Here is a 15,636-nt window from a genome sequence, read left to right as displayed (position 1 = left end):
TCTTTCATCTCTCTGACCTGTAGCTCTAGCGTATGCCGTGGGCATGCATATGAATATAATAGCGAATCATTGGTCAAAGCAATAAGTTTCCTGTAGAAGTAGTACAGAGCAGATAGATACAAAATGCATGAATCATGCTGATGTGAAATGGATTTTCAGTATCAAAAAAGTGCATAATTCAGTTCACCCACAACTAGTCCTGGAAAAGCCTTGAGAAGAATTCTATACATTAAAAAATAAAGACATGTTGTGAGTTGGCTTCAGGTAAAAGAAGATGGGAAGAAATAAGAGGTGGAAGCATCTGAAAGTCATAGGCAATAGAAAATGTATCAAAAGAGATCACACTAGAGCTCCCACCAGGATCTTTGAAAGAAACAGCTCAACAAATTTAAGACTGTAATCCAAGATAGCATGTACAGAATCATAGAATCATAGAATTGTTAAGGTTGGAAAAGACCCTTAAGATCATCAAGTCCAACTGTTAACCCAGCACTGCCAAGTCCACCACTAAACCATGTCCTCAAGCACCACGTCTGCCCGCCTTTTAAATACCTCCAGGGATGGAGACTCAACCACTTCCCTGGGCAGCCTGTTCCAATGCCTGACAGCCCTTTCAGTGAAGAAGTTTTTCCTAATATCCAACCTAAACTTCCCCTGGCGCAGCTTGAGGCCGTTTTCTCTCGTCCTATCGCTTGTTACTAGGGCGAAGAGACCGACCCCCACCTCGCTACAGCCTCCTTTCAGGCAGTTGTACAGAGCAATAAGGTCTCCCCTCAGCCTCGTCTTCTCCAGACTAAACAACCCCAGCTCCCTCAGCCGCTCCCCATAAGACTTGTGCTCCAGACCCTTCACCAGCTTCGTTGCCCTTCTCTGGCCACACTCCAGCACCTCGATGTCCTTCTTGTAGTGAGGGGCCCAAAACTGAACACAGTACCCGAGGTGCGGCCTCACCAGTGCCGAGTACAGGGGCACCATCACCTCCCTGGTCCTGCTGGCCACGCTATTCCTGATACAAGCCAGGATGCCATTGGCCGTCTTGGCCACCTGGGCACACTGCTGGCTCATGTTCAGGCGGCTGTCAACCAACACCCCCAGGTCCTTTTCTGCCAGGCAGCTCTGCAGCCACTCCTCCCCCTGCCTGTAGCGTTGCATGGGGTTGTTGTGACCGAAGTGCAGGACCCAGCACTGAGCCTTGTATGGTATCGGGGAAAAAATCTATGCCAGAAAAGCCCATTTGACAACCTCCCCCACACCATCAGCCACACCAAGACCTGGTTGGAAAGTGAAGTGACCCATTTCTCCTGTCCTCACTCCTGTCTCTTTTAAACAACTTCCAGGAGGGAAACGCTAACCTGCAGTGGTAGGGCAAAGTTTTCTAGATGTCAGCTGTTACCAGGTTTGCTGAGAAACTGGTGTTAGCTGAAGTAATGGCAACATATTTTCATCCCCTGACCAGTTTCTTTGGAAGTTCTTTGTTTCTTTGAATAATTTTTTGGCTTTTAAAGTTTCTCTTTATGAAGTTTGTGGGTTTGAAACTTTTTATTATTTTTCCACTTCTGATTTATCAACTTTTGCAACAAAGATAAAAAGAAAAGGGTCATGATTATACTCAGCTGTTTTCCACTTCAGGATTTGTTTAGCTATGAATGCAGTTGTTTATCACTGTGCATTGGTTTTCATGAAAACTGCTGTTCTCACATGTCTGTAAGTTGTCCTCTAGGCAAGCTTCGTCCTTGTCCAGACATGAATATTTTGGGGGAAGAGCTGAGGGCAATCTGAAGGAAGAAAGTGCAAACAAAATAAATTACCTGCTTTTGAGGTATAAAAAAAATTTGAAATGTCAATGGAAAATAAAAGAAATCAAAGTGGACCTTTGAAATGGATAGGGTTTAAGGCGCTTCACTGAGGAGTGATGATAGACTTGGTTTGGGGCAGGATGAGAGGAAAGCTTTATTGGAATGCATATAATTAGTGAGTTTGGGTACTGCCTGTGAAGGAGAGAGCAAACGTTCCAAATATACTTCAGAGTGTACTTTTAAGCCAGATTTCTATGCCCAACCTAGGAAATACACTGTAAAAAACAGCGAGGAGAAAACCAAGCGAGCTGAGGACTTGGGGAAAGGCTTCCAGTTCTACAATATATTATTCTTTCTGTTGCTCTTGTTTTGATGAACTGTCCCACAGCTGGAGGAGTGTTGCATGAAACTTTCAGGTCCATTATTTCTGACATTCGCCTTGAATTTCAGAAGCAGGATCAAAAGCTCAGATTTTACAATTTGATCCCCTCCCTGCCTTAAAGTTTCTTTTGATTAATGCTGTAAAAGCCTGTAAGTTTTGGCAGTGTTTATCTTTGGCTCATCTTACCTGCATTACAGATCAATGTATTTTAACTCTGAAAAGTCTGAGCATATTTCTGAAGGTTTCCAAGTGTGAGCCCAGACATTTTGGGCTTGAAGGAACTTCAGTTTGGAAATCTTAGTTGGTTCAGAATTGCACTTGTTTTCTTTATATAGTATCGGCTTTCCCTGAAATGACTGTTGACAAGAGAAAGTCTCCTCTGGGCTAACGCTGCTCATGGCCTGACTTCTGGAGGAAAGTGGTCATACCTGCATAACACACTGACTTTCAAATAATTCAATACCTGAGCAGTTTTAGAAGTTGTGTAGTTGTGCTTTTATTTATAGAGAGGGAGAAGCCAAAGAGAATAGCTTTTAAAGAAACAAGTTCAGGCAGTCTTCGTTTTTGTTAAGGAGCAACAAAAATTGATTCAGCTGCCTTTTGTCAATAAAAATGCAGCCTGGTGGAGGAGTAGTTTTTACAAACATCTAAGGTTTAAGTCCTGTTGCTAGCAGCAGAATCACAATTTGTACTTTCAAGATACTGTCAGTTGTGTGTAGTTCAGAGAAAAGAAAAAACAGCAATTTGGAATCTCATGTTACACTGCAAAAAGTCAACGTCAACTCCTTATTTTACCATATAGCTTATATAATCTGCAATAAATTTACATTTTTTTCATGATTTAGCTCTTTTCCATACATTCCTAATTCTTTGACCTGGAAAACGTATCTCTTTTTCTTATTGTTTAATGCGAAACTGACTTTATGCGGAATTACATTCCCTGATAATATCCCATGAAAAATCATTTATTTATTTATTTATGTCATCATACCTCATTTATTATACCTGACTTATTGACACAGAAATGTATTGCATCAGTTTAGTTGGGCTTGCAGAATAACCAAGCTCCTTAGCTTTCAGAACAGAAAGGAAGATGATGATCAAAAGGTTGCTTGTGGAGAACGAGATACTCTTCTCATTTACATTTCCTAGCATTTTCTAAGATGTCTTCCACCTCTCATTTTTATTAGAGAGAGCTGCAGAATCAAAGTAGCATCTATTTATCATCCAAACCGAAATTCCAGCCCTCGCCGTCAGCCTTCTTTGGCCATGGTTTTCCCCCTTTTACGACCAAGTGAGCGTTGGAGCCTGTCAGGATGCATAGCTGCATTAATCATCCCTGCTCGCTACAGCCAAGCGAGTGGACAGGAAGCATCTATTTACTCAGGGCTTGTCTACATGGGGAAATAGCTCAGGCTGCTTGATAGGCGTTAACTCCTTCCATGGATTCTCCTCGAGCGTCTTTCTGTGGTTTAGCTTTAGGCTGCTTTGGAAAACATAGAATTTGGTAGTGGGCGTAGGTAAACCACAGAAAGCCCGTATTATCGTGCAGCATGGGTTCGGAACATGATCCTGTCTCCACGTGTCACTTAATCTGCTGTAACTGACTCTCTTCATGCTCTTAGTCTGTGGCAAATGGAAGGCAAAACGTGTTAGTTCAAGCCTCTTATATCAAGGCATGTGTGTAACTTGCTTGGGTGTCCATGCATCTGTGCATTCATACAGGGGACCCAGAGTGTTGCTGATAGCAGTTTGGGTGCTAGTATTATTTTTGATAACTCTTCAAGTAAACAAATCTGAAGAGTTGTCATTATTTTTCAGCCATGATAGGGGATAAGAAATGTGTAGGATGATCTTCTACACCTCATATGAGCCATCTATTATTTAGTGATGTTGAAGTTAGTCAAGTTGGACTGTCTTTTGTACAGAAAATTTCTTTGAACAAAGCTGAGTAGTCTTCTGGAGATTAACAACTTAAAGGCTGTTTAATACTAGTGTATCATCATCCTGGAAATAAGGGGCTTTGTTACTATGGCAGCTAAAGCTTATCTTCATGAGAAAGTTGCATCACTTTACAAGAACCATATTTTTTAAAGCAATTTATACTAGTGCAAGCTCCATTGTGGAAACTCTTTATTTAGTGTAGCTTAATTTCATTAACTAAGCCTTAGCCAAACCACACTAAATTGTTTTTTTTAATTGAAATTGTGTTAATTCAGAAGTTTGCTAAGTGCGTTAACAGTGTATACATTTTCAGTGGTGGTATTTTCTCATGTAAACAAAAACTCCTGTGGTTCTCGATATTCTTATGTAACTGTTAATTTTGTTACTACCTATACAAAAATAAATATTCTCCATGTATTTAATACCTATTAAAAGTTGAATTATTAAGGTAAATACTGCTTATTTTAAAAGGTGAATGTGGAACATGTACACATGAAAAATTGTGTTGAGACAAATCTGTAGCAGGAAATATATTATGTGCTTCAGCTTACCTAAGCACATTACCTGGAGTAAAACATGATGACCATTACCAAAAAAAAGTAAGCAACTGAAAGAAGTTGGTGTAGCTACATTGCTAGTAATAGGTTTGGCTTTTTGCTTTCAGCCCTTTTGACTATATTACTTTCTTTGGCAGTTGTGTTCTTCTCTTCTCCAAACTTACTTTGCCTGATAAAGTTTTATTCAGTGATTTCTGCCAGACGGGAACAAAGGATAGTTTCCTTCCAATTTTTAGGACGGCATTTGCTATTGTCTGTGAAATTACTGACTGGGGTTGGCTGGAGGGACAGCAGAATACAGAATTACATTTTAGCCCTGTACATATATTTGTATTAGGTAGCTAACAAATCCACTTTGACAGCCTTTGTTTGGGGTGTATGGCTAGTATTCTGTCTTTCTCAGCAGCTGGTGTTGATGCTTCATCTCAGGTTTTGTTATACTCCGTTTACACTGACTTACACTTACACTTCCTTAGAAAGTCTCTTCTGGGATGGCGCCTCAACATTTGTGTCAAGTTCTCTGTAGCAGGGTGAGTTAATTAAACAAGAAAGTCCAGGTTTGGTTTCAAAAGGAAAGGAGAGTTCTACTATTTGTACACCGATGATTCAGAATGTCTGAGCTTAAAATTCATGTATCATATGCCTTAGCCTCAGTGAAGGACACTTACTTAATCATTTTGAATGAAATACAATACAGATGGAGTAAATGCAATATCAGGGATTCAAATAGAGCTTACACATATGTGTAGTAAAAGTATTCTTGGGGCCTTTAATTCTGTAGTGTCCTTGGCTCTGATTTCTACAGTGGCTCACTGCCATCTTGGAATGGCACAAGGTAATAGCAAAAGCTTTCTTGTATTCTGCGTACTGAAGTTGGAAAAAAATTAAATTGCAGAGAGAAAGAAACAGAACACTACAGTTTTGTATTCATGTAGTCCTCTTTTCTGTCTGTACTGCATTTTATGGAGCTATGCAAAACCTCACTCAGAAAGTTGCATGACGTCAAGGTTGCAAACCTAGAAATCAGGAAAGGCAAAAGGTGGGGTTGCACGTAACAGCAGAATTATTTCACTTGCGCATGAGAAATATTTAGGGTAACTATGCTAATAAATATCTCTTTTGAATAGACTGTGTGCACCTTAATCTAACAGTGAAATGAAAAGATTTTCATTAGGAATGACACACATTCAACATCCAAAAAACTTTGGTAGTTTACTAACTTCCAAAATGGCAGCATTACAGCATGAACTAATCTCTTAATACAAAAAGGCACACTGCAGAATTCAGTAACTTTTATTAATTTATACTCTAATTTTCTGAGTTTAGTTTAATTAACAAAGAAATTTTGCCTATTTCAGCCACAAGCCTTTGTTACATCTTTCAGCTTCATTAACATCATCGAACACCTCTTTTAAGTTTTTCATTGTGAGGATGTGGAAGAGCAGTCAGCGGTTGAAAGTTTACTCCAAAACCCTGGAAAGTCAGCAGAAAGGCATTTGTTGATTTTAGTGGATTGGGATTAAGTCCAGAATAAATATCTAATGATACCAAAACACTTGCTGATTCTTAAACATTTGAAAATGATTTTGTATGCAAAATCTGCATTTCTGATAACCTGCACTCTTGCAAAAGAGGGTCTCCTGCTACCAGGTGCCCAGCTAATCCTAGGTCATGCTCATAATATTGCATGCTCAGGAAGACAAGTGAATGGTAAGCAAAATGTGGGATTGCTCTTGCCAAAAGCTTTGTGCTCACCCTAGCAGCTGCTCCCCACGCTTTTGGATCACTAGATCTGGAAGGCAGACCTGAAGTTAAACTTTCTCTTGTTTTTCCCCCCATGCATGACCCTCACTGCTGCTCAGTCGAAACATTTTCATGTGCACCTTCCATATATAAAAATAGGGTAGTTATGACTTTTGCTCTCAGTTGTTCTAGGAGGGGAAGACTAAAGAGTTTACCCTCCCACTAAACTGGTGATGAAATATACGCTTTAAAAGCAGTTCAAATTGTGAACTATAAACTTGCAGAACTTCAGAGTACAACAAAGACCTGTATACAGTCCAGGGACCCAAACTCTACATCAACTCGCAGATTTGTAATCTGGACTTTAATAGGAAACTCCTATTTAATACAAGAATAAAGCACTAAACATTTGGAACTGCTTGTACTGCTGATACATACAGTTTTATGCTTACTATAGAAAGTTACACTTTAAGAAATACTAGAGCCCATATTATAATGTGCATATAAATATGAAGCTAAGTCTGTGTCCAAGTTTCCTAACCGCCCAAACTTAGCCAGTCTCACAGCGTGAAAGCCACAAAAAGTAGGATTGAGCCTAGCTTCTTCCTTCTGTTGAGCCTGAAATCTTTTCACGGTGTGGTGTGGAAGAAACAATAGCAAGCACCAGGGATGAGGGGCTGAAAGGCAGTAACTAGCAGCTGAGCAGTGGCAAGGATCAACTTCTTAAACTGTCTTTCCATTGCAATTAACTGCATACGAAATCTCAGCCAAATGGTGGCTAATAGCAGGGATGAAGTTTAACCTGTTTGACTTTGCACTGAAAGGGACGAGCGCCACAGGTAGCCTCACTTACGGTGAAGTACGAACAGGAGATGTAACAAGCTACTACTTGTCAGCTCTTAATTAGCAGCTCCCATCAGAGCAGCAGCACCCAACTGCAACACCGTCTGCTTCAGTGCAAAGTCCAATTCATTAGTTAAATTTTCAGAAGCATCGTATTTTGCTTGGACGATGGTATTTCACAGCTCAAGCATGGCAAGATTTGACTACCTTTCAGTTATTTCTGTCTGTAGGGAGAGTTTCAAGCTAAACTTAGTACCTGATAGTATCTGCTAAATTGGATGCAGGCAGCAGGTCAGGAGGTTCCTTGGGCTAAGTCCCTAGGCATGCTTCAAGGTGATTTTTGTTTATTTTGACTTGCAGTACAGATTTCCATATCCACTACTATTGCAACAGACAGCTGCACAGCATTTGATTTGGCCAAGTCCGTGTCTAACGACTAGTAGCCTTGCTGTTTTGACAGTAAGTCTGGTTTGCCACTTCTGTAACATTGCCACCGCATGGCAACGCACGCTTTGCGATGGACTTTGAGAAGATAAGCCACACTGTGTGTATTCACAAGATAAAGGGCAGTTTGTTGAGGCTGCCTGTAAGAAATGTGGGTAACATTTAGCTCTTGAGGAAAGTTGTGTACAATAACGTGGTATACTTTTCGAAATGTTGTACATAGGACATTCAAGAGGGATTGAAAATATAAAATATAGTAAAAACTTACTCAGATTGCACTGAGGAACAGTTAGAGAGTTGAAAATTGAGACGAGAAATTATTTGCTTTGGGCCCTGTGTGAGTGAGCGTGTGATGGAAGTGTGTGAGCTGGCACGTCAGCCACACAAAACTGCCTCTATTAGGAGAATCCTTCTTACATTATGCAGGTCTACAAAACTTAAGACACATCCTGCTGATATAAATTCTTACATTTTTAGCCATCTTTTGTTTGCCAAGGTTTCTCCCCGAAGCTGCATCCTACCATAAACTTGCTAGCAGGACGTGACAGAAATGGCACGAAGCGAATAATTCTGTATGGACCGGGGATACCATAGCTGAACAAGCACGATTGCTGGCAAATCACAAGCGGGAAATTAATGTTAGCTTCAGCTTTTAGGTTTTTTTTCCCAGGATATTGAGAGGAATGCTATAATGAAAGAGGGGGATGAGAAACATCTTCAAGCATTTATATGTATATGTACATTTCAGTGTTGTGGTTTTAAAGAGTCTCTGGAGTTCTAACTTCTTTAAAACAGCACATGGATGAATCAGCCTCTTTCGGTATTTAACCTCTAAGCCATAAATTCTTACACATACTCATGTGCACTGGATGTTTATGCTTGTTCTCTTGCATGTGTGTGTGTACACCCACACATAAGCAAATAATCAGGAGTGATAAATATAGATTTAAGAATCTAGTATGTCTCCCATTAAACTTTAAACTATTATTTGCATGAATAAGTTGTGCATGTTGAAGCACTGGGAGCATTTTCTGTTGCTTGGAAGTAGCACTCCAAAGCATTTTATGAACTATTAACAGTCTGATACAAGTTATCTTTAAGATTTTATAATAATATAGAAAACTGCTTGTATTTTTGCCGGAATGAAGGGAGTAGACTGTTGTGGTTAGTTTTACCGTGGAGGAAGAGTGACTGCAATGAACAGCAAGAAATATGCCACAATCTTTTAATCTGTTTCTTTCATGCAAAAAGGCTCTATATGTCTTCTACACCACACAGTTAAATGATGAAAATAATACTAAAGTGGTCTGGGCTTTTTGGAAAAAAAAAATCTGTATTTTTGGAAGTGTGGTGTATAAGAACTGCTATTTCAATAGTGGAGTGTCAACTCTTGAGTTTAACAAAAGTGCCCTTAAATAGTAAACCAAAGCTATTAAAATGAAATGTATATTCTTTGAAGGTAGAACACCTGCTAAAATTATTGTATCTTACAAAAAAAAAAAAAAAAAAAAAAGGAACAGAAGAGAACACATGTGATTGCTGTGTCCCACGTGTCAGAATTCTTACTGCTTTTATTTCCAGACAAACGGGGGAAGAGCCATGGCTGTGCCTGTGTGAGCAATGGTGGGGAGCAAGGGACCAGCCAGGAGGGAGCAGTTTGGGAGGGTGTCCGCACCCGCTGCGTTTGGGGGGGTTACTTCAGACCAGGTCCAGTCTGGTCCCACGGAGTGACCTCCGTGTCGCAGCTGGGGCCTGGGAGGTGCATGCCTGTGCTGTGGGTTGGAGTTAGCCGCGGCACAGGCATAGTGTTTGCATGCTCCCAGCCGACAACGCGTAATAAGGATGGGGCAGTGGGGTGGTCAGGAAATTTGTTCCAGAAGCGCACTCCAAAGGAAACGGGGAGCCCATTTGCAGGGATAGGCCTTCCTCTGCCTGCTGGCGGCCATCTTAGGTGCAGCTCTGCAACCACAAGGCTTCAGGAACTCGTAGTTACAGCGATCCTTCACTCTCCCTCTCCCTGTCTCAGACGTGGGCTTCTTCTCCCGCCCTGGAGACACAAGAGGGAATTCCTTAGCCCCAAAGGTCAGCCTTTCCTTCGGCTGCACGGCGGGGACATGGGGCCACGCTTAGGCAGCAGATGGGTTCCCTGGGGCCCTGCCCTGTGCTGGGGCCCTCGGGCCCAGGCGTCGCAGGGGTGTGAGAGAAAACCACCTCCTTCCCCCTCTGCCAGGCGCGCTGAGTGCGGCTCTCTCACGGCAGCCATATGCCAGGCTGCCAAAAATAACGGTTGTTTTTAAAGTAGTTGGGATAACAGGACTCACTTCATTTATTGCAAAATACGCTGAGAACTGGTCTGTTGTTTCACACTGATATCAGGGTCGAGTGTTTCCTCCTTGATCCTCGCATGTGGACGTGATACTGCGTAAGAGGCTCCGTGTCCGGCCTGTCGACTGCCATATCGGCTAACAGCTTTTAAGGCAGATAGTTTGTAGAGAGCTAGAATAAAAAGAATTGTTTCACTTTTAGTCAGTTCTGTGTTAGGAAAGGAGTTTTATGCTAAGATAATAGGGCTGTAAAGATTGTCCTTTTTCTTGTTAGTGTCTAACCTTTTTTTGTATTTTACAGGTCTATTTTCCTTAAGAATTAAATTCTACAAATAATCATATGTTTCTCTCACAAATTAGGAGGGTTTTTTTTTTACTTGTAATGGCCACATGTTCTGTGAAATGAATGCAGAGGAGCTCACAGGGATGCAGTGTCTTTTCCCACTATTCCCAACAGAGGCTTTCTTTCTCTGAATCATTCTTAGGCGATGCTATCTACTGGCTGTCACTCTTAGCTGTATGTCTGTCATATTCCCTCTTATCCTTCCCTCAAAAATGTATTCTTGGCCTTTCTTTTCTGGGAGATCCATCCAGTTGCCCTTGCTTTAAATCCCAGCGGGAGGAGATTTCTAAAGCAGAAATGTGGGGTCGACGTGTGACCACACTGCGTCCCCGCAAGCGCCGCTCTGTTCTGCCCTTCCCTGCTATCTCCAGCAGCCAGAGGTGCCTCACGCACCTGGACATGCACATGTCACTTCACATCATCTTTTTTTTTTCTGTTTTTTTTTTTTAAAACGGGCTACGTAATGTTAAGTATAATGCTGTTCAATCATTTCTTCTCCTGAATAATAGAACGTTGCACTTCATTCCATTACACCTGTAGAGTGAATGAGCATTGCTGAGCTAATATTGGATCTGAAACTTCACAGCTCTCTTTGACAAATACCTGTAGGTCCCATGGACTTGAAAATTACATTGCTGCAACTGATGGAATACTCAAATCTGTTTAATTTTTCTGAATTTGAGAGGAGGGACACACTTAATACTTAAATTCCCATCTTTAACATTGCACAGATGGTGTAATGTTTTTGCATTTTTTATATTATTTTGGGTTACCAAAGTTAATATTCTGCTAGCTACAAGTATCCATGTGCATACCACAGAGTTCATTTTGAGGACAGAGGTCTCAAATAAATTACAGACCTTGGTAGCAGTCATAAATCAGTCATTTTTTTCATTGAGAAAGTGGTGGCACTGGAAGAAATTATTTAGTGATCAAAATGCATCGTTAAGCTTTTAAAAAGGGATTCTGTGCCTGTAGTAGAGCTGTAGGCGATTTATGGCTTATCTGTACTCATTGCCTCGAGCTTTTGGAAAATTTGTAAACAAAGCCAGATGCTCATTATGTTCCTGTTCAGGGTTGGTTAGATGGGTAAATGCCATCAGAAGCACTTTGGTCCTGTTGGGTTTTAGCATGTTACAGAAAATGGAATTGCTCCAAAATATTTTTTTTAAATATTTATCATCCATGAAAATATACTTCTAGTTTCTGCTCATAGAATGGATTTTTTTAAATGGTTGTAAATGATAAAGATATGAAAGTAATACTCTGAGAACTATATTGTATACTGAACTGTGGGTCCAGCTTTTTCTCTGTGTCAGAGTTCACGCTTACACCGTGTGATGTAGTCAAACACCACTCGTCCTTTTTAAAGGTTTCGGGCAATGCAGGAGGCTGTGGAAGTTTCAGGCTAGGGTAGCTTCTGCTTTTTACCAAATTTGGGGGAACTGAGATGTGAACTAAGTGACTTTTTGTAACCAGTTTGATAAGTGGTTTGCTATTGATTTGATAATTTTTACTGATTGCCTTTTGTCTTCTGTATAGATTATGTGATGTGAAAGGGGTTCTTTGTAAACTACATTTTTTTACTTTTTACTGCTCTTTAAGTATAAGAAAACATGCTGTTGTAGACAAATTGAATTGCTATAGATTAACAAAATTTTCCTTGTAATCATATTTATTGCAATATGATCATCATGTAATCCATTTCATAATTCATGATTAACTTTTTGGTGTATTTTTTTTATTTATCGGCTGCAGCTGACCAAGTAAACAGGTCATGGCACGCTTAACGAAGAGACGACAGGCAGATACAAAGGCTATCCAGCATCTTTGGGCAGCTATAGAAATAATCCGGAACCAGAAGCAAATTGCTAACATTGACCGTATTACAAAGTAAGTGATCCATTCCAAAAAAAGTCTTGATGAGGGGGAAGGTTGATGCTATTAAAAGCCCTGGGAAACAGAGACAGTAAACATTGTGAGAGACTGTGAAACAGTTACATGCACTTCTGTGGTACTAATTATCTAATTATTAAAAAAAAAAACCTTATAGAACTGAGCACCTAAAGATCCTGAAGAGAGGTTTAGTCCATTGAACTGAGATCTTACACACCCTGTATTTGTTTTATATAAACATCTTCAGGAAATATGCAATATTTATAGTACTTGAACTCAGTTTAGCATGTCAGAGTTGTACTCACTTGGTAGCTTGGTCAAAATACAAGAAGTAGATATAACAGTTAAGGAGAAAAGGGCAATAACATCTGTAAATAATCTAATTCTTTAGGAAAATGTGATAGGCCAGTGGAGAACTCTTTTTCCAGAAGGCAAAGATAAACCTGAAGTGTTAGGTTACTCAAACAAATAAGAAGCCATATTTGCTGAGATGGGCATAGGATGCTATTAAAGAAGACAGGAGATGATTACCACCTATGCCTAATACTATTGTTAATATTAAAATATTCTTCAAAATGTATTAGGTGCTGTATATACAGAGAAATACATATTCGTTTTACTGTGGAGCTTGCAATGTGTAAAAAGGCCTACAATATTGGAATACCTTTTAAGATAACTTGGAGTAGCCACTGTAATAAAAATTGAGGAGGTTTTGTGCCTCTCTCTGCTTTGCCTGCATTTCCAGGCCAACATGTATGTCACATTTGTCAAAGTAATCAATCAATATGAATAATTTAAAAGAGCAAAAGTAACCAGTTGGCAACACTTCAGTTGCCAGAACCAATGTGAACTGATAATGAGGCCAGAGACCACTAAAGGGAAGAGTTATAAACAGTGCAGGTGACTAACGAAGTGAAAATCATTATAACATGGTCCACTGACAGAGAGTGGAAGCTCTGGCGTGGAAGTGACAGGCAAAACTGGCTTCATAAGTGGAAGAAGTGTAACAGTTCAGGTTCTCCAAACATAGTCAACAGTAAACAGGAGAAAGAAAAAAGATGATGTCCCAAATGAATTAGTGTGTACCTGGCTCCTACAATAAAGAAAAATGCACCATTAAACCGAAAAGCACCTTCCCAGAGACAGAGAGTTCCAAGCGGGCTTGAGAGGGAGATTGTATTTTAGGGAATTTCGTTTTTGAGGTTGCACTTGAGTTTCAGAATCCTTTAAAGCATATATATTTGCATCATGTTTCCAAGGAGACAAGTGGGTAAACTAATGCTATACACTTTCAATTTTAACCTTTCAAATTACTTGCTCCAGGCCATATATTAGCTGAGATTGTTAGCTGTTTATGCTCTTTTTATATGTAATAAAGGAAGACAGGCATGTCTAGCTGGGGATTCATCCCACTCTTATGAGAGATGCCTATTTTAAAATAGTGTGAATAACATTTAGCTGGGTAAAGTTAGGTAAGACAAATCCTACCGTTACAAACAATGCTGAGAAAACAAGTAATTAGATACTAGAAAAAGAAGTACCACTCTTGGTAACTGAAGGGTAGTTTGATTTTTTAAAAAACAGCCTAGATCCAGATTGTATGACTTATTTCTAATCAGAAGAAAAATAAGTGACTAAACAAACAGAGATGCAGGCAGCCTTAGTGCTTTGAGAAAGATGTGCAAGGTGTTAGCAGTGAAGAGTAATCTAAAAAGTGCTTGGACATTGTAAATGCTCCACATGCACATCAGTGACAAGAGTGATGAACAGTGACCTAGTTTCTGTTATATGATATTTTTAAGGAGATGATAACTTTTGAGAAGGAAAAGATAAAGACCTTTGAGTTGCTTTACGGTACTAGTCATTGATGAAGAAACACAGATGACTTCATAAATGAATATGCATATTATATAATATTCAGAATAAAGTTTTGAAATTAGCAGGGTGCCAGAATACCTCTTCTGATGAAAACTAAGCAGCTGATGCATTCTTCCAGGCTCAAAGATCATTTGGTCAAGTACAACAGCAGTTCCTTAAAAGATCAATCAGTGTCTGGGCACATAGGCAAATGTATGACTAATAAGAAAGATCAAAAGCAAACAGTGGTCAAAAGTGAAAATTATGAGTACATAAACATAGCTGGAGCTAAAGGGAGGATTCTCATACTTGGATTAGTAACATTTTTTAGAGGTGTTAATAACTCTTGGGATTGACCGAAAGAGTGGCTTTGCATATTACAAGTATTTGCAAGTAATAATGACAGTGAAATTTATGGAAGCATGTCTTATTTCTGAGTAAGGATACAGAAAAACAGCAAGAAAATCTTTTTTTATAAATACATGTTTAAGGTAAGTGACAGTCATCCTACTGTGTTGTGTAGTGGATGACAAATGTGTACTTTCAGAGAACTTCAAAAGTTGAAAAGATGATTCATGATTTGATTTTTTATTTTATTTTCTTTTTGCCATAGTTCCAGTGTTCATTTGTTGCTAGAGACAAGTTGTCCTGTATACTTTGTGACCTGTTAGTCCAAACAACACGTTCATAGCAGAATCTCTATTGCTGCTTTCTTTATCAGATGGTTTGCTACTTTCAAGCAAATCTATTTGTTGGCTTTTCTCCTAACCAGCAGCTCATCATGGTTGTCTCCCTCTTCCTAACATATTCCTGTTTATTTCATTTACTTCTTGCTTTTCTTAGCCTTCTGGTGCTGAGTAGAAGCCACTGTACATATCAAGGAGCATTTACTTTTTATGACCAGGGACGAAATGTTGATAATTAAAAAGAGGATTCATTGTTTATAGATTATGAACTGTTTCAACTCAATATGTAAAAAGGACAAATTTATATAACACATTAAAATGTGTAAAATGTAACCTGTGCACTTTATGTGTAGTTGTTAAAAAATATCTGGGGTAAACAAAGACTTCCAGAAGATACTGTTAATGGAAAGTATGCAAGAAAAATCTATACAACTAGCCACGCATTTTCTGTAGAGAACATAAGAGTAGGAGGATAGTGTAGGAGGAGCCAAGAGCACTAGAAGGTACTTCTGGTATTATCAGGAAAAACCTATAAGGAAAGAAGCCCTTTAATTAAAAGTAGACTAAATCAAGTATGCTTTGCTTTTTAAATTGATGAGGAGGAAAAGCAAGAATAGAAAAATACATGATTAGAAAGTGATTGAAAACTGTCTTACATTGAGGAAAGAGTCACTTGGAAAATTTGAATATGCAAGTTAGAGCCCTTAGGAAATTAGTAAGCTTACTGAACCTTTGGCAATTATTCTAGAAAAGTCATTGCATGCAGAGAAATATTAAGAAACACAAGAAAGGTGTCTGTTTTTGAAGGAATTAAAAACATG

The 15,636-nt window shown here is 39.4% G+C and overlaps 1 protein-coding gene across 7 annotated transcripts in view; it reads left to right on the top strand.

Moving 5' to 3' along the window:
* Positions 1–15,636, top strand: part of ZMYND11 (zinc finger MYND-type containing 11) — a 112,423-nt gene that overhangs the window by 35,632 nt on the left and 61,155 nt on the right. For 6 of the 7 annotated variants that reach the window (XM_082318945.1, XM_082318950.1, XM_082318947.1 and 3 more), the window contains exon 2: positions 12,135–12,269. The exons of the other annotated variant lie outside the window; for it this stretch is intronic. In XM_082318945.1, the coding sequence (XP_082175071.1) occupies positions 12,154–12,269 (116 nt within the window). In that variant the 5' untranslated portion in view covers positions 12,135–12,153. The remainder of the gene's footprint in view (positions 1–12,134; positions 12,270–15,636) is intronic. 7 annotated transcript variants of the gene reach the window in all.

Source organism: Platalea leucorodia, assembly GCF_965183815.1.
Source record: "Platalea leucorodia genome assembly, chromosome: 1".
NCBI classification, from domain to species: domain Eukaryota; kingdom Metazoa; phylum Chordata; class Aves; order Pelecaniformes; family Threskiornithidae; genus Platalea; species Platalea leucorodia.
This window is presented reverse-complemented; position numbering and strand designations above follow the sequence as displayed.